General features: G+C 45.0%; 1 protein-coding gene across 13 annotated transcripts in view; it reads right to left on the bottom strand.

Annotated features, from left to right (window-relative positions):
- The window catches only part of AGAP1 (ArfGAP with GTPase domain, ankyrin repeat and PH domain 1), a 347733-nt gene that overhangs the window by 241725 nt on the left and 86077 nt on the right, over positions 1-19931 (bottom strand). For all 13 annotated transcript variants that reach the window (XM_068686216.1, XM_068686209.1, XM_068686211.1 and 10 more), the window contains exon 2: positions 6671-6729. In XM_068686216.1, coding sequence (XP_068542317.1) covers positions 6671-6729 — 59 coding nt within the window. The remainder of the gene's footprint in view (positions 1-6670; positions 6730-19931) is intronic.

Raw genomic sequence — 19931 nt, 5'->3', positions numbered from 1 at the left:
AAACAAACCGAACCCTGCTCTGTTGTACATGACTATCTTGACCCTAACCAAGAGGTTTAGAACAGAAGCTCCCTGGAGATAGGATGAACTCTCAGCTTGCTGGCTTAAGGCTGCCAAACAGAGGCCGGAGGAACAAGTTCCACATTAATGCACAGTCCCTATTCCACTTTCTTAATCCTAAGTGATGAGAAGCTATCCTCCTTATTAAAAAGTTGCTTAAACCAACAAAGTGGTGTCACCTGTGATGACAGTTTTAGAGTCAGTAGGTTGGGAGGGGCAGCAAAAACCAATCTATTCTTTACAATTATGAACAGCCTTCAATTGCGACAAATATAACAGTGCCTGGAGGATGCCCGCCTTCTCCCTACAGCTGGCATGCAAGAAGGGCTCAGCCAAAGCCCAAGTTAGCAGGGAGCAAAGGGAAGGCAGTGCTGCATCTCCCTTGTGCCCTTGTGACAGCATAAGCTTTAAGTGCAATAAATAGCGTGGGCTACAGCAAAAGGATAAAAACCAAGAACCCCAACTGATTTCAGAAGTCCCAGGAAACAAGAACACATGGCATAACTTGGGGGTGCGAAGCAGGGAAAAGAAACTCCAGATCCCATTCTGACCTAACACTACAAAAAAGCTTTGCTCTTCCTCTATGCGGGTTAGTGGGAAAGTGCTCAAACAGACAGAAAACAGGTAGAACTAAAAAAAAAAAAAAAAAAAAAAAAAAAAAAAAAAAAGCATAACAAGCAATTCAAAACAAGAAACCCACTGCAAGTGTAGCTGCTACCAGAGAAGTCACTCAAGATCAAGAAGGACACCAGAGCCCTAGCAGCCGTACACCAGACAGCTACTTACTGGGCTTTGAGTTGGCTTTGAGGAGTGTTTAACCCACTGTGCTGGAAGCTTTTAATTTAATTTACATCTGGGCAATTACAAGCCATGCTAGCATATAATCACAGAACAGCTCGAGTTGGAAGGGCCCTTAAAGCCCAGCTCATTCCATAGGCAGGGATGCCACCCACCAGATGAGGTTGGCCAAGACCTCATCCAGCCTGGCCTTCAACACCTCCAGGGATGGGGCACCCACAGCTTCTCTGGGCAGCCTGGGACAGGGCCTCACCACCCTCCAAGTGAAGCTTACACCAAAATGTCAGCATCTAAGGGTCAGTGCAAGATATGTGGCAGAAGCAAACACCACGTGCACAGATGACTGAACCTTGCGTTCTCAGCCAGCACTTCCATGGGACTCAGCTCTGGAAACACAGCAGAGCTTCACTCAGGGCTGGCTGTGACAGCAGCACTGACCAGACCTGCTTTTCCCCTTCAGGGCTAAGGAACAAGTAACTTATTCCAGTGAGCTGTAAATTATAAGCACAGCTGCACCACTGAAATTCGGAAATCATCTTTAAGATTTACTCCATGCATGTATAAATGCTAACGAACTAAATATTCATTGAGGTTTATCTCACAGGCTGGCTTAAACCCTGGCTGTAGCAAGGCTCCTCACTAGGAGCGTCTTTTTTTCTGGGTTACAGAAGACACCCTTCTCCCTACAAGTTTTTACTAGTCACTTGTTCTTTTCTGTGGAGTTGCAAAACTCCATCTTGTGAAGCAGGTAGCTTCCACAGGTGTGCAACTTCATCTACCTGATAAGCCTCACCACGTAGGAAGACAAACAGCAGCAATGAAAGGATACAGCTGATACTTCAATCCTCTTAAACCATTAATCTGCTCTACATGCTTGGCTTCACAAGCAGGTCAGACATGTAAGGCATTGACGGCCTGCAAGATGCCCACGCTCACCGGTTGACATCAAAGGTTTTGAGTCTAGAAACGAGGTCTCTTGATTGGAGCAAATCAAGATTTTGGGTGCACACATCATTTAAGTCCCCTGGGCAATCTACTCCAAAAAAGCTATGCTGAAGGGATTAGTGTTTATTGATAAAGAGATAAAGGTGCTCACTAGTTGTTGTACCTTCAGCAAGCAGCTAACCAGCACGTGATACTCACTGGAGCAGCAGCTCGGCACGGTCCCAAGGCAAGCTTCCCCACATCCTTCCCCACCAGCCCTGCGTTATGATCGTCTACACCAAGAATAGCAAGAAAACCAGAACTCCTATCTCTGGATCAAGAGATTGGAGATGCCATTTCAGCTGTCTCCCCTGCAGATAAACAGCCTGGCCAAGGCCCTTCATGAGTAACACACTTTCTGAAACACTGGGAAGCAAGCGAACTTTGCGTGTTTTTGCTAGGAAAATAACGAGAGAGAAGAACATTTTGCGTTTTTGCTTTACAACCAGTAACTCTATAACTTTGGAAACACCACTGATGCAATTTCTGACCTACTTTGTAGCCAATGCAGCAACACCACCTATGAACAAAGCCATTATGTCATGAGGTACAACCACAGGCACAGAAACTCCCAGCAGGTATTTAAACCTTCATTTACAAGTGACTGTAGTCCCGCCTGTACACATACGAATGCTATTTTATATTGTACTGGTGCCAAAAACCTAACTAGTCAGAGGACAAAACTGCCAGGACCAGAAAAGCAACAGCTCAGGCCACAGTGAGAGGGAACTGCTGGGTCCTTGGCCTGGGGCTAGAAGTGGTACTGTCATTAGCCAGACCCCAAATATTTATAGGACATTCAGAGATTTCAGAATACCACTCAGTTTGGTGTTTTTGCCCTCAAACATCCCAAAGACATCTTCCAGAACTGGTGGTTTGCCAGCGTGCTCCTCCTTACAGGCACCCAGAGAGACACGTCTGCCTGGCCAGAAGAGCACCATGAAACAGGATGCTACAAACTGATGCAGAAAACAGTGATTGGGATGAACAAAATGTGTATTTCAATTAAGAAACCACCTCATGTATGTAGCAGACCTAGAGCCTTCTTCCCAATAAGTTTCATTATTAAAACCACTGCCACGTAGGTCATGCATAAGCCTCAAAGAAAGGCAGTGCATTTCCTTTCTTTCTCTTTTTATTCATGTTCATAAGCGGTTTTCAATATAGAAAACAAAAAGTGTTGGAGTTTTAAAGATAAAGCAGGACTGATTTTCTGGGTCAGAATGGCCAACTGCTTCTTAGCAGAGAAGTTCCTGAATTTGTACTTCGAATCACTTTTAAGCTACCCACTGACCTGACAAACTGAGCTCCAACTGAAAGCAGCCAACACGAGAAGCCATTAACATTGCTATTCCAGCATAAAACTGCGCTAACTTCTCGAAACCGCAGGAACCCCAAGTCACCTTGAGCTGCCCACAAGATTTGCATGTCTGACACCGCTTCGCTTTCTCCCCAGACAGCCAGGTGAGGAAGCAGGCACAAGGCACCGAGCTCCTCCTGTCTGCCCGCAGAGGGTTCCTTCAGTCTCCCCTGGCTTTTCTGCCAGGTATGGAAGCATTCCTGGGATTGCAGCCTGGCATAACCAGCCTGCTGTCACCCAGTGATACTACTTCCAGCTTCTGTCTGCTATTAACCTCTGAGACTAGGAGCAGCAGATCTCACACTGACAAATTCTGACTTGTAGTACCACGAAATTGCCCTCAGTTGGGATTTCTACTTGTTTTAGGGACGATCCCACACTTTATGACAAATATCCCTGCATGCTTTCAGAGCATGTGCACTCCTGTCCCCTCAACTCTAGATGGGAAAGCCCCAAACCACGTCTGTCTGCAGGTCCACGTGAAGTGCACTGCATCCTTACAGCACCTTCGGGAACAAAGCCACCACCCAGCCCTGAAACTCACAGTCCCTCTGATGAGGACGTAACGCAGTGCCCCACCAGGATGACTGAATCATTTATTTGCACGTCTGCTCAGATGCAATTTATACAACCTCAAACCACTCTGCTTACACCCTACTGAAGCCTACTTATGAAAAAGCCTCACGTATTGACAGCACGGGGCATCTTAAAGCTATTCAGCACAGCAGATTGACTGCACAAGGCTTTTTTTTGGAATAAATAGAATGATTTTGTCCATTTAGTTCTCCTGTTTACTCTGCCTACCACCAGGCCATGTTTTGAAGTTGCTACAGTGACGGGAAGGCCATCCCCCTGCTGCAGGCCAGCCTCCAGACCCCAAAATTTGTTACCTCCTAAACAGGCCAGCAGCTGAAGGCAGCAGACGGGGCTGAGCAGCTTAGCCAGCTGTGCCACACCATTTGCTACGGTTTGCAAGGAGAACAAGCCCTTATTCTGCATCTCCATCAACAGGATCCAGGAGCATCGCCATCGCTCAATAGACTTCTCCCTGTGTGTTTTCCCCAAGTCCTTTTCTATTCCTGTTAAACTTCTGCGGGGCCTGGAAGCGTAACAACAGCTGCTATAAAACCGTTAGCCTCAATTTAAGGGCTGCCCAGACACTGCAGTGAACAGCCTCTCCCAGCAAACTACCAGACACCTTTTCCTACAGGACAGCGTTGGTTCGGGCAGGGCTTCCTTCACAACCCAGTGACATTAAGCCTGACCATCCCACCTGCACTGCACAGTGACAGGAGCCAACATCCCACTTATCATACCTCCCCAGCAGCCCAGCACAGCCCAGATGAAACAACACACCCACAGCTCTCCGTGGCAGCGAGCCGATGGCAGTGCTGTGGCCGAAGGGAGAGCTGGCTCTCAGCATGACTTTCTTGTTCCTTTGCCACAGCCCAGAGCCACCAAGGACTCCGCGAGCACGGGGATGACTTGCTACACACGCTCCTCCATGAGGGCAGATTTATAGGAGCAGATCCCTTTCCAGACAGAAGACCTAGTTTGCCCTTTCTGCTGGACCCAAGTTCACAGCTCCAGCTGGCACTGCTCGCTTCAGTCATTTGCTGCGGTATAATCAAATTATTATCTGCACAACGGTGGGAGTCCTGCTTTCATCCGGTGCTAAGCAGGCTACAGCCTTAGACAGCGATCCTCAGGCTCACGCATGCCAGCCACTTCAAATCAATTCTCCACAGCAGCTACACAGCACAAGTTTATTTCCATGCCACCGCTTCACCCAACGTGGGGAAAAGTATTCAGATAATGCAGCCTTGGTGTCACAAGAGGTGACTGTACCCCCAGACTGCTCCTAATGCCCTGCAACTCTCTATTAGGGCACAGGAATTACAGCGTGGGTCTGACCTGCAAGCCACACGTTCATTACTGGGTGTTGGGAACTGGAAGGATGGGACAACAAGGAAATCCCCCATAGATACATTCCCAGCATAAACTAGCAGCCACTGAAGTGGACTGGACTCCAGCCAACACCTTCCAGTCCTAACCTCTTAAGAGTTTCTTTTGCAATGTATTTTGGGAGATATTTACCTTCCAAAACATACCATCAGTTAAACCCAATCTGGTAAACCTTCTGCAGGTCCTTCTGGTGCAATATATATTTATATCCATTGACTCTGAGATTTCTCTTTTATTTACCTTGTGCACTGCTAAAATAAAAGCAGGAAGGCAGCTCCAGTTCAGAGGAAGCTGTTCCCATTGGAATGTCTTTGCTATCAAGTGCATTTGTCATGTCAGGTTTGATCTATGCTTTCCCTCATCTTCATAAAAGTTATCATCAACTCAGATTTGGAAAAATAAATTTACCACATGAGAACTGGATTAACAAAGTATGGCCCCAGCTGCCCATTCTTTAATTGAGATGGTTTGTCCAACTCACTTGGCTGCTCACCAAGTGGACATTTGATTGGAGCAGCTCTGAGTGTTACAAGACACCAGAAGCCATTTAGGCACAAGGTGCTGTCCAGACGTCTGACCACCTGCAGCAGACTGTGGATGCCCGAAATTATCACCAAGTACAGTATCTTGGATACCATAGTGGGGTTTTCTTTGTTTTTCTTTATTTAGGCTTTTAGAAATTGATCGTATTTAATAAAATCTGGACTTGCACCTAGCAAACATCAGTGATCTGACCACAACAACTCTGTGCTGTAGGCTTGACAAGCTGTCTACTGTTAAATATCCACTGCTAGGAGGTCTCAACCCCCATCTCCAGCCTCCACGTTTACAACTTGGAAAGAACAAATCCGGGAAATTCCCCCAATCTGTCTTTTTGTTTGCCTTTTCTTCCATCTATATGTGAAATGGCTCAGCCAATGGAAAAGCTATTGTAAGCAGCTATTAAATCACTGCTCACTGATACTAAATGGTTGGTTTCGACTCCCTAAATGAACCTCCCAAATATTTCATTTTTGTTAAGTATAATAAAGAGCTCCAGGAAATATATGCAAGCAAGCCCCCAGACAGAACATTTATTTTTAAAGTCTCTTCAGACAGGGAGGAAAGAGAAGGAAAGACATTTAGTCCTTGAAGAAATTGTGAAACATTACTACAGGGAGATAAAAGGAGCATTAGATATCACCTGCTAACAGTCACTTCCCCTCTTACAGAGGCGTAAGACTCCCCTGCTCAGAAGATCACACCAGGAAGCCGGTTCCAGCAGGCAAACAAGTTGAAGCAGAAATAAAACACAAGTAGGTCTTTGAAGCATGCTTGCAAAACCAGAAAACGCGTAAACTTCAGAAAGATAGTTTTATTTTAGAAAAATGGTTCACTTTTAAAAATCTTTTTCTATGCTTTTTCTCCTACAGGAAAGGTAATGAACCTGAGAAGACTTTTCACTTGTGCATAATGTTTTCAGAATGTTTTTCAGAGAGAGAAGTAAATTCAAAAAAAACTCACCACTTTCAGCTCTGGTACAGATCGGCTTAGTGTCCATTCCTGGCTATTTACAAAGGCATCTGTAAAAGCAAACAACATTCACAACATCAGTACATCATCACTTAACGCTCTGCTGCCCAGAATTTCACGTTAAGGACTTAGATACTCAAGACCAAGATTCACATTTCCTCTTAAAAGATTGATATCCAAGCTCCAAGCATTGGCCTAAATCATACCAAAACCTCAAGAAATCTGGAAGTTAACATTCTGCCAGCCTCAGGGTACCACCTCGGCTGGAATTAAGAAGACAAAACCAATTCAGCTCCGTGTTATGAAAATACTTCCCCAGTCACACCTACTTGAACTGCTTCCCGTCCACCACGACACAAGTTGTGCTCTGCAAAGAAGGCCCTGGACTGCTCATCACACAAAACATCAAGAACTGCTGTTACCGCCTTTAGCAGCTTGTGCACCCAGGCAAGCAAGAACATCTTTCTGTTTGGGAGACATGCTGCTTTGCTGCACATCACACAACCACCATCGCTAGCAGCAGCATTAACTCCCCTACCCAAGGATGCAAGAATATTGGCTTCTTTTAGAAACGTGCTATTTTTCAGGAGGAAATGTGGGGTCACTAACCATTACACATCGTACACAGTCTGACTGCACTTTGATTAGATTCCGATGACGTCTGTCCACAACTTCTGAAAACTCCACCGAAGAGTAAACTAAAGCAAAGCCATTTAGACTTAAATAAACCACAGAAACATTTACTACAAAAGTAAAGAAAACAAAGAAAGAGGGGATTGACTTTTGGTAAACTGGCAAGTTAAATTCATCATTGCTCCCAAAAGAAAGTCACTCATTGGAACTGCACCGATGTTCAACATCACTGACAAACCCCCACAGAAAAAAAAAAAAGGCTCAGTTTCTACCTCCAACAACATCTCATTTGGTTCCTTCTGTTACGGTCTAATCAACTGAAAGCCAAACAACAATCATGTTCCAGTTACAAGGTCAAGCAGCGTTACTCTGCAACACGATTTACCATTTTCCAAAGCAATGCACCCTGATTACATTACTGCGTGTCCTGGTCACAGAACACTCCTACCCGGCAGATTAAACTCTACAGTACTTAACAGCACAGAAGTACCACCAGGGCAACAGATCCAATTCCCAGTGTTACAGGAACTAACAGGTGAGAAGTTATGCCTGACTACGGTGTCCATATGCATGCAGAGCTTTTGAATGCAGCTACTTCGGGACCAATACCCCATGCAGAAGGGGGATACTACATTCTGTCTCCATCTGGAGCACAAAGAAGTTACAAGCAGTTTCTTACCCAAATGGTGTCCTCACCAGCTTAAGAAACTCTCAGCTGTAAGCAAGCTTTCCCCTACCTACATAATAACAAGCCTCAAAGCAAACTTGTATTTTGCATTACAGCTATATTCCCCGTTAATACATTACTTTGCTTGGTATTACAAAGGCGCATTAGCCACTAAGCTGGAAGCCTACATCTTTATTTAATGCAGCCTTTCACATTTCAGATACAAGTAGAAGCTCGTGTGTACTGGCAGGACATGCACTTACACGAAGACTCTTTTAAAAGAGAATTATTTTGGGATATCCCAATCTTGAGCTGTCTCCCAGTCACTCACTGGAAGGAGAAGGAAAACCAAAGGCTTGTATTAAGACACTCTAAAGACTGTTGCTCTGTTGTGTCATATTGCATTTGCTGTTCCACTGTTTTGTTTTACTCACTGCTCTTTAGCAGCAGTATCCCAAAAAGACAGAACACTATTTCGAAGATAATGTTTGAACTGGGATACCCTGAACCCTACCTAATTACTACAACCCAAGCCAGGCAGCAGAAGCCTTTTAGTAAGCTGTAAGAGAAGACACCCTGGTCGCCAGGCTCCTGCTTATGATTTGAACTAGTCAGAAGTAATCAAGAACTGAAGTCCCAGGGTTACATCTGTAGTGGCTGGCACTTTGACAGGGTTTGACAAGGGAGGCAGCACGCGAGTCATTTATTGTGACGTGATGCTTCTAAATTCTGCTTCATCTATTCATGGTTTAAGCAAGAAAATACAGCTTTAAATTATTATTATTTTTTTTTTTCTTTCTCCTTCAGAACCATATCAGCCTTTATGGCAATGTAGGTATTAGTTACAAAATAAAGAACACCGAGGATACGCTTTGGATAAGCAAAGTAAGCATTTCTGAGTTTAAGCGTTACAGTTTCAATTATCAGGTTAGCAATGACTTGAAGCACTGTGACAGGGTGAAAAATGAGCAGCATTTTCTAGTTATCACCTCATCTTGAGCTCAGAGAGAGCTGTTTATGTCGCATAGCAGGCAGGCATTTGTCAAACACTATCACAGCCTCAGACCAAACAGACCCCAAGCCAAGGAAGGGGAAGATGAGGACAGCAAAGAACGAGCAGTGCTTTGTTCGCATGGAGAGAAAAAAAATGCACGCCTCAAGAGCCATCACAAAATAGTCTTCTCCAAAACATTCCTTGCTTTTAAGTAATTCAGTGCAGCTGGAACACATTTCCTTCATTGCCTAGAAACTACCATGTTGGTATATAAAAAGGCTGCAGAGGATCAGGCTGAAGAGTCAGCTATGGCAGTGCCCTATTTCTACAGCAGAAACCAATAGCAGAGACTTAGGTAAAGAATTAAGATACTTAGAGGAGAATCTAAATCTCCTCCAGGCTGACAGTGGTTTAGTTCACTGACTCCTTGAGCCATGGCTGTCCTTCCATTCAGAGCCAGGTAGGACTCAACGTGGGCAGGTACCTGACCTGAGCAAGCACTGCCCTGTTTCCTTGCACACAGAACACAAGCCGGAATCAGGCAACGTGGTTTTTGCAAGTCTCCAACCAGAGAAGCCAGGGACACATTTCTCCAGCATGCCATAAAAGCAATTCTTCCCTCAGAGGGCCGTGAGTCCCTGTCCCAGGCTGCCCCGAGGAGCTGTGGGTGCCCCATCCCTGGCAGTGCCCAAGGCTGGGAGCAGGGGGTCCTGCCCATGGCTCCTGCACTACAGCTGGAGTACGGAGCTGAACATGAGCGGTACCAAACATACTGCACGCAGCCGGTGAGACAGCATCACCCCAGCTCCCAGCGCTTCTCCAGCAGCCCCCCCATGGCTGTGCAGCACCAAAGCTGCAGCAGATCCAACTCCAGCTCCTGAAGCGTCCTGCCTTCCCCCAGCAGTGAGCTACTACAGCTCTCCTGGATTTACTTGGACCTGCTGTTTGTTTGGGAAGCACTAGAAAAGGAAAAGTTTCCACTGAACTCCTCCACAAAAGGAAAGAACTGGCAGCAGTGAGCCACTAACAAATCCTGCAGCTCCTTTCTATTATTTCTACCTTGCATAAGGTACAGATTCCCCAGGTGATGCTTCTGAAGCATCACACACCTATTATTGTGGTCCTCACTTGCAAAGCAGTAAAAAAGATTCATATAACAAATGCAAAAAAAACCTGCAGGAGCTGATGTTAATTCTACCACTGCATGTTCAACCACAACTACCTCCCCAGTAAAGACACCAACTAATTTCTACTTACAGATCTGATGCTCTGGATTACTTCTTTTTTTCATTTTAAAAGGGAACTGATTAGTCAGCCTGTAGTTATACAGGTAAAATTTGGGTAGTTCTTTTATTGCCCATTTAAAAAAAAGAAAAAAGCTTATTAGGAGATCTATGAAATCATCTTCCTTCCCCAGTATAATTTACACTGGCATTTTTACAAGGAATAATGAATTATAGTTAAAACCAGAACATGTCATGAAGGAGTATCTGGTCTCTTCAGCGAAGAGATTAACGTGCCATCATTCACGCGAACATTGAAGTACAGAGCTAACTTGTAGCATAAATGACTTTAAGTAGTGGTTTACTCTGACTTAATCCCCAAACCCATGGAAGTTAAGGCGAAAAGGTCAAATACTTGCAGATAGAGCATGACACACAAGCCTGGGGATTTTGCGGTTCTGGGGGGGTTATTTCAGGGTGGGTTTGTTACGTTTTAAAGCAACAAAGCTGCAGCATGAGTACGAACCATCCAATGCGTCCAATTGAAGTATACACAGCACAAGTTGGGTAGTCCACAAGCTGCCAGAGCAACAAAACCCCACTACTGAGTGTCGATTTAAAGGTATTGGCAAAGATCTGCATAACAAACAGAGCCACGTGTGTGAGGCTGACCAACTGTCTTGTTTGCATTACTTTCTGATGCGAATTCAAGTGAACTCAACCTCCACATCCAACTGCAGACTGTACGTACAAAAGGAAGTACTTCGGTCAATAATTAATCACACTTGTGCATCCTGTTCGTCTAACTTCTGCGTCAATGATCAAAAGCTTCAAATATGCATGGTGTCAGCCATCTATTTTTAAAAATGTGCACCCAGCTAACTTCAGTTCATTTTCTTAGCCAAGTTTTCCACAAAACAGCCTTCATATTTCCCTTTCTACTTTCCTCCTCTCCCCCTCCTTTTGGATATTTCCACCACTGTGTTTAGAATCTGTGTTCTACTTGCACATCGTTACGCTGATGTAATGCACGAACTAGCGAGGTCCTTCACTGTTTTACAGCCTCAGCTTGGTGACTCAACTCTAGCCAGAGGAGCCTCCTCTGCTAGATCCGAAATTTGGTGTCAGGTGTAGGAGCTATTTTGGCTCCCCATTAACACAACGTTGTGGAGCAATGCTGGGACTTAATGGCCATTCTTGGCAAGATCTGTGTTCTCCATAGCTTAGCACAATGGCAGACTTCCAAAAAGGTCCGTTTCAACGCATTGGACATAGAAGCCCTGCTCAGAATAACCGCAGACAACTTTCCCCTTTAAAACCATTAGCCATCACTGAAAGGGTAAACAAACATTAGCAAAAAATCAGTCTGTCCATTAACTTCACTACCCTGGGCAAGAGGTTTGAATGTCACACCATGCAATTAATACCGATGTGAAAACGCGATCTATGTCATTAACTGCAAGTGCATAAGGAGTGCACCTGCAAACACAGCATTACCAGGAGATGAGAGGATGAAGAACTCAAAGAAGCAAAATAGCCAATAACTGCTTAAGTAGAAACACATCCTAATTGCATGAAAAGCTTAAATTTAATTTCCTTGAGACCCAGTTGCTTTTATTTAGTTGTTGGCTGCTGCACAGGCTAGCGAGCATCAGATCTTCAGAGAACAACTAAGGGCTAGGAAAAAAAACACAGGGTCTACTACTAGTAGGTGGCACCATCAAGCTCTAGCAGCAGGTAACAGAAGGTATGATAACCACACAGCTCCAGGGAGGCTCCTCATGTCCTACGAGGTGCTGAACACCCAGCTTGTCTTGTAACAGCTGTGGGCAGAGACCCAGAACAAGGGGTGGGAGACTCTTCTGGGGCACTTCACTCAGGAGTCTCTTATATCAGTCTTATAAGAGACTGAACCACAAAAACCCTGACTGTTTTACTAAAACCAATGATGGTTCCCTATGAGGGATTTCCAAGTAGCTTATCTGTTAAAACAACAAAAAAAGACCCTGCTGACGAAACGCACCCATGGAGGCAAGGTAAGACAAGAAGTCTCCTGCAGGTGCCTGGTCCCCTCCATCAGGTACCACCGCCCCCGACACGCAGCTGCCAACACCAAAATGAGATGCACACAGCAAGCTGGCCAAATGGCCCAGAGAGGGGGCTGATTAGATTTAGAGCACCCTCACCATCCTTCTTGTCCATCTTATAAAAAAAATAATCCATCTGTTGATAAATATTGTGGGAGAACCCAACCTGCCCTCATGTCACCATGTAGCCCACCAACCCCAATGCCAGTGCAGGAGCCTCTGCCTCATTCCATACACTGTGCTGTCCCCTGCTCCACTAACCTCATTTTCTCCTTTATACTTAAATATCTTGCTCTTGATTAGCAGTTTAAACCATAGCCTGAAAAAGCTCACTTTTTTTTTTTTCCTAATCAAGATGAATATGTAATGACAAACGTGTCCAAAGGAGAACTGAGCAAAGAGTTGGCAGGAGTGCTTACAGTGGGACATGAAGACTCACATCTTCCATGAGTCTTGGACAACTTCTTAAGAGTTTCCCTCAGGCTATCCCAAAGTTCCTTTGCTGTCCTTTTAAATGGGGAAAAGCTATTAAAAAAAAGCTGGGGGATTTCTCTGGAAACTCTCAGCAAAAGATCCTTCTCTTTTTAAGAACAGGAGCCCCTGAAAACCTGGGAACAAAGAACCAACTGCATCACACCCTGACCCACCACCCCGAACATCTGCACGACAGGCAGCATTTAGAGCTATTTCCTACTTTGAAATAAAAACCTGAGACCAAAGGGGTACAAAAAATATGCATACAAGCTCCCGCTTGCCCACACAGATGCAGATGGATGCACACATTGCTCTTTTTGGAGCCTTATCAAAGGAGTGCTTTCAGAACTTATTTCCCCAAAGCTGGTGTGCCAATTCCCCCAGCGAAGCAGGAGATAGCGACTTCTGGGTTGAGACTCCCGACACTACTAAAACATGCATTTTTAAGAACAGGGTAATCGCTCAGCATACTCTCTCCCCGATTCAGCCCCCAGCATTTTAAGTTGAAGCACCACCTCAGCTCCAGCACAGCTTCACAGGATCCCAGGCTACTGAAGGAGTTAAAAAAAAAATCAGCTTTTGGTATTGAGCCTCTGCAGCCAGAAGCTATGCAACGCCGATGGGCGACACAGCAGCCTCTTCTAACACACTTTTTGGCTCGAAAATTTAAGAGTTGAAGTTGGAAAGTAATTTTGTGAAGTATTTGATAAACTGCAAGTCCCTCCCTCACCCAGCCTGCGCCCAGGGCTGGGCCTGGCTTTGCCAAAGCTGCCCAAAAGCCTGACCTCAGGCTGTGTGCTCCCTGCCCACAGCTGGGCACTGCCTCTTTTTGCTCCGATGGGAAAGGCATGGCAAACAACCTTCCAAACAAGATCTCCCAAAGCAGTTTTGTGCCTCAAGTTTCACAGCTAATACCATCAAAACATTTGATTTGCCCGCAAACATAACGCAGCCCCAACTGAGACCATTTCTCTCAGAGAGCAAGGATGTTTTTCATCATGAAGAGCTTGCAGCCTAAATAAATTACACTTTACAAGCAGAAACACAGGGAAAGCAAAGTTTTTTTTTTTGATAGGTATGGTTCTGGAACTGATGCACAGCTCTCACTTAAGTAAAAATAAAATCCCACAGATAAAACGGAGGTTTTCCCTTGAGGCAACGCTGCCACCAGATAACAGAAGCACACTTCAGAAAACGCAGAGCAAAGGCTATCAGGATTACAAAGAAATTAAATAAAAGTTCCTTAATGCTCGATTGTTCCTCCAAGGCAATGAAACACAAAAATACTGGTCCTGGCTGTCCCCTCTTATAGATCAGGCAATGGCAACCACAGCAAGAAGCTGAAAGGAATATAAAAGCAGACTAATAAAAAACTGAAAGCACCACTGTAGCAATACCAGTCCCGACTGTTCCCTCAGTAACACTGCGGAAAGTCAACCATCGCTTCCAAACAAGGGCTATCTTAGTGGCACTCTCTAATTTTTGGAGGCATCATTAGTCTCAAGTTAGGGCTGCCGGTTGTGCTGAGGCCTCACACTACATTGATGGCCTGTGATGGAAACATACCATTTGGGGCAGTGGCAATACAGTATTTCTGTAAACACCAAAGCCCCAGAAGATGCAACTTAACAAGTAACCAGTACATTTCAACTCCAAGAAGAAAAAGAAGCCACTGGAGATGAAATGTTTGGTAAGCGTCTTATTCTGCCTGGTCTCAGGGGCAAGCAGGTCTGTGTCAAAGGTTAGCTCTGCTTCGTGCCATCTCCTGTTTCAAGGGAAGGACAGAGGCAGCACCGGAAAGATTATGTCAAAGTGTAACGGAGTGAAAATCTGGCAATAAGATTTTTGATCTGCAAAAAGCCATGCTCAGGGCATCAAGGCAGTGACATGCTTTTCAAAAACTGCTGAGTATCAGCATTGATAATTCTGAACTAAACCCATGTCTGAGCAAAGATGCCCAAAGCACCCAAAAGGAGGAAATCATCATCTGTTGCCTTTTTTTTGACTATGACACAAGCAGGAATTAGCCTTCAGATCTGAGCATTAATGAGAGACTTCCGCAGAAGGGATGACAAAAGCTGAAGGGGGATGGATTAAAGGACACAAAAGAATCGTCAAAATATAAACTAAGAAAAGATGAAGTGCGAGAAACATGAAGTGGATTCTAAATGAGTATAGAAAAAGATTTTATTTGGCAAGCCAGAAAGAAGAAAGTCACCCAAGATACAAAACACGATTGCGACACATTGCTTGGCAGGCTGAAAATAGTTTTAGCTTTTCCAATAGGTAAGAAGCACACACAAAGCAAAAGAGGAACCAAGGAAAACTGGTGACTGCTTGGCAAAAGAGAAAATAAATTTCTACAGGTAAAACAAGAACAATTTTTGCGAAAAATAGATGAGGTGATATCACACACCTTGGCTTCCTCTTCTTATCAAAGAAGCCCCTGACATGTTTGATCCCTCAGCCACCAGCAGTGCTGAAACTCACAAGGTCCTACAGGGCCCCTCAGCTCAGCTATCTTTGGGTAACAAAACAGAATTAAGGGACATCATAGGGCTGCTTTTGGATCTGTCCCCCCAGGATGCCCCCTAGCTCCTGTGCGGGAAGGGCTCCCCAAAACCGATTCCGCCTTCCCCTCCCCGCACAGTTCTGCTTCTCTCGCAATGTTCTTGCAGGGCCCCACCTCACTGCTATTCGAATGCACTTTTTGTTCCCTGTACTGACTTCCAGATGCAAGGACCACAATAACCCCACCAAGCCCCCAGCCGTGGGCACACTGTTCTCCTACCATGGAGGCACGGTAGCTTGCTCTGATTTCTGCTCTGCTTTGAGCTAGCCCGGGCACTTCATTCATTCCTTTTCCACAAAATGCGAAGACACACGGCCTTTGATACATTATTTAGGACTGCTCTCTTCCTGTACAACTCTATGAGGAACCCACAAGGAAGCGGCACTAGACAAGACTGCGAGAGGAGCAGCGGTGCAGCCGAGGATGTTGACTCTTCCGCAGGGCACCAAGGGCAGCCCACACCGTCTAATGAAACCCCAGCACCCTGATTGAGCAAATTTCTGCACCCACGTTCAGTTAATTTCACGGTGCCTCGTGTCCCAGCCCCCTTATGAACCCAAGTCTGCGCTCCAGCATCGCGGCGTTCAGCCCTGCCTTCAGTTCTTCCACTCGTGGCTGCAGAAAATGGGGCCAGCATGTTTGCACAGAAGTACATCTAGAAAAACATTTCTCCTCTCCACAAGGGAAATTATGACTTGTTTATGCAACACATTTCTAAAAACATTTTTTAGAACTCAAGTCATGTCTCAGAGATCGCTATGCTGGTTGTCAAAACAGAGCATTTTTTTCCCTGACTCCACCATATGTAAGACTAAGTCCACTTTCCCTAACTTGATATCACCCATGCAAGATTTGGAGATGATTAGTGGAAAATATACAAATGAGACACTGTTCTCCAGAGAGCAGCACAGCAGGAACAATCTTATGTTTTTCTATTTATTAGCCTGATGCACATCTAACTTGTTTAAACAAGGCTTTTGTCAAACGTCAAAAAATGTTAATGCAATCCAAGGCATGCTCTCAAAGGGAATTAATGCTGAACTGGAACCAATACGAAAGCCTTAGTTTCAGCCCCAAGGAAGCAGTGAAAAGGGGCCCCTTTTTCAATTGCAAATAGATCCGCTAAGATGGAAAGGTTTATTTCCTAATAGCTGGGACACAGAACCTCAAGCACGAAACTGGGGTGGGGGCAGGTATTTGAAACACCCCAGTTCTGCCAGGTCAGAAGACGTCTATCCCCCAACGCTCACGGGACAAGCACCTCGATGTCCTCCTCTCATCTCTTCCCAGCATCTGGAACCAGCCTCAGATGGGCACCCAACTCCGGTGCTCCTTCAAATACCTCGTTAGCTTTTGTTTTTTTCCTGTAATAAAGAAAATGCCCACATACTCCATTTTGTTATTTTCTTGCCTAAGAGACAGTTCACCCATCAGGACACTGAAACAGCACAAAACCAGCAAAGCATCCAAAAAACCCTGCACATCTTAGCACACTGTACAGCTGAGCAGGAGAAATGTCCTGAAACAGGCAGAAAGCAACCAGGCAAGAGGTCTGAGGGCTACCATTACCTTTTGCCTTAGAAGTACTTACAGCAAAGGCTAAAAAAGTTAGCACATTGCTAAATGGTCCTTTGGAAAAGCAGCTTCCTTTCCCAGCTTCCTCTTTAAAACGTACCAGTTACGGCAGAGCACTTCAGCAAACAGACCTATGCACACAGGAAATACTCATTTTGGAAGCTCTGAACATCTCTCAGATGAGCTTTCAACTCAGTGACCTACTACAGTAGAAATCCTCTTTAAACTCCCATTCCCATTCAGAACCACAAGTTTGTGGGGAAAAAAAAAAAAAAGGAAGAGCAAACCTACTGCCCAAATCCCTGGAGCTGCAACCAACAGCTCTTGCTCCACCTTGTCCTCACAGCCATCCTGTCCCCCCTTCCACCCTTGCAGCGTTCAGAAGCCTGGAGCAGAAGCAAGACAATCTGTCAGAAGCGATGCTGTGAACCTGCGAAGGGATGGAAGCGAGCGCTCACCGCACTGCCCATCAGTGCTGCGAGCACCAGCTCTGCCCCCAGCCCAGCTCACAGCATGAATTCGTGCAGCGGCGTGAATCCCTGGCATCTAACTTAACACAGAACCAGAGGCTTCTGAGGCTACCGTGGCTTTTTATTGGAATCAAAATAGCCATAAAATAAAGCAACTGTTACAAAATGCTAATTCCTCCTTCCAGCACTAGGAAAAAGCAACTCAAGGACCACCCAACCAACCCGATTTCAAGCACTTTGACACTCCTGTTCTCAGGGACAGCGGTGATCAGACCAGGTTTGACACGTTTACCTGAACAATGATTTATCTGCAAAAAATCAGTGCACTGAAGTTGGATGACTTCACTTCAACCTCCTGTGGTGCCACGGAGGCACAACTTCCACAAAGAAAGGGAAACAAGAAACCATCCTTTTGATAGCATGGAGACAACAAATGTGGTTATCGCATCAAGTCAGCTACTGTTGCAGATCAAATTTTTTTTTGGCTCCTCCTCCCTCTTAAAAAGGATTTATTTTTTTCCCAGGCAAGGACAGGCAACAGGACAGCCACAGTGCACGCTGCAGCTGCTGCTAACAGCTGCACTAGGTCTTTTTTATTATTTTTTTTAATTTTATTTTTGAACTACAGTGCATAGGAGTTCACATCCCAAATTGAAAACAAAGTAAACCCAAAAATAAACCTCGCTGTCTTACTAATTAAAGGGATTCGTTCCTGCAGGAAGGCTGACATAAACCACTGCTGTGGGGTTTAGAAAGTATTTTTAGCGCTCCATCTCTCCAACATTTTTACAGGGACCATATGACCAAGCCAGAGCCCGACCATCCATGTAACCTCATGAAAAAACTCTAGGAAGTGGGTTTTCATATGAGTTTATTTGAAATGTCACAGGACAGTTGCATAACACACTAAATCTCAGCAAGATGGGATTTGTTTCTTTCTCCAGAACCAAGGTTTTTAATCCTTACACAGCAGCAAGTGTTCAGTCATCTTCAGCTGCGTTGCCCTTTGCTGGGGAGTCACTCTCCCTGGGTCAGGCACCGATGAGCAGCTTAACAAGCACCGGTGGATATCAGCGATAACCTATAAAGGGATTCTGCCTCGTAATTTTTCAGCTGGAGATTTCCTACTCTGACAAGAAGCATGAAGCTCAATGTCTGCCACGCAGAAGCAGCGGGATGCATCTGAAATGCAAATGATGTGAAATCTGGCTCTGTCCCACAGCGGTGTGTGCACAACATACTGTGTATACAACATACTGCTTGCTGCACACAGCGCATCACAGGGGTAGTATCACTTCTAGCTGAAACATTCAAGCAGCACCCAACTCAAATTGTAACAAATACACCTATTTTAGTCCAAGAAATCTGGCAGGGTACTAAAAATACACGCTCGGTTGTCATTGCTGACCTTTCCATTTGCTGCATACAAGTGAGTTTTTGCCATACTGCAGGCTACGATGCCAATTAGTGATATTCGTCATCGGGTAACAAAAGCCTGATCCTGACAGCAAAAGGAGGAGAAGGGTCTCGGAATGGCAGGGAGAGCAGGTATTGCCAGGGGAGCCTTGCTCCAGGAAATCGTGTTCATGACATTGTGGAGCAGGAAAACTTCATCCCACCATCGGGAGTCCCCTGCAGAAGCATTACCTGGAACAGAACCTACTCAGCAAGGCTTCAAGTCACTGCTACCACCAGGAATGGGACCAACACAGCTCAAGGAGGCCATACCAGGCTGCTTTACAGAGCATTTTCCTGCCACTGGGCTAAATACACAACTCCATGCTGACCTGTGATATTTTGAGAGTACGAGGAACACAAACTCACTTTTGCAGGAAGAAAATCTGACCAGAAAGATTAAAAAAAACCTTTGCAATAAAACCAAACAGGAAAGAGAATTGACATATTCACACAATATAATTACCTTCCAAGAATCTTCAAGTGACAGAAAAAGCTGACTGATCCCAGCTGCTCTACTTCTACCAATATAGAAACAAAGAGATGATCCTAAATTGCTTAAGACACTATTTTTTCCTACATTCATGCAGAAGTTGAACCAACAGAAGGCAATTTCAGCTAGAGTAAGCAATCTTAAGTACACAAAAGCCGAGCTTTCGAAAGGCCAGATATCAACCAAGTACAAACATCGTGCCTTATTAAGGACTTCACTGGTGCTAGAACAGTTCTGCTTTGATTTGTGCTTTTAATAGGTACCTTTCGAAACTTGTTTTGAAGATTTCTACTGTTGTCCACTGTTACACATAAACATACTCAACTAAAAAGTCATTCATGCAGCCTTGGGGGAGGGATGAAAAAAACAAAAAGCAGCCTAATTTCAAATCTAGGCCACAAATGACACTGGAGGATGAGCCTGACAACTGCCTCGGCCAGCAAGGCAGCCAGCAAGGTTGTGTAGTGCAACTGCAGCCCCAAGGGTTGGCTTTTCTAACAAGTCTCAGCTTGACACCTGGTCCCAAGTGATTCCTGTTCAAGTCTTCGTATCAGCCAGATGGGCTTATTGACCATACATGCAGGAAAATAAAGGGGCAGACGTTGGTCT

The sequence above is a fragment of the Anas acuta genome, chromosome 6, assembly GCF_963932015.1.
Source record: "Anas acuta chromosome 6, bAnaAcu1.1, whole genome shotgun sequence".
In the NCBI taxonomy this organism is placed as follows: Eukaryota; Metazoa; Chordata; class Aves; order Anseriformes; family Anatidae; genus Anas; species Anas acuta.
Note: the sequence above shows the minus strand (reverse complement) of the source record. Positions and strands in the feature narration are given on the sequence as shown.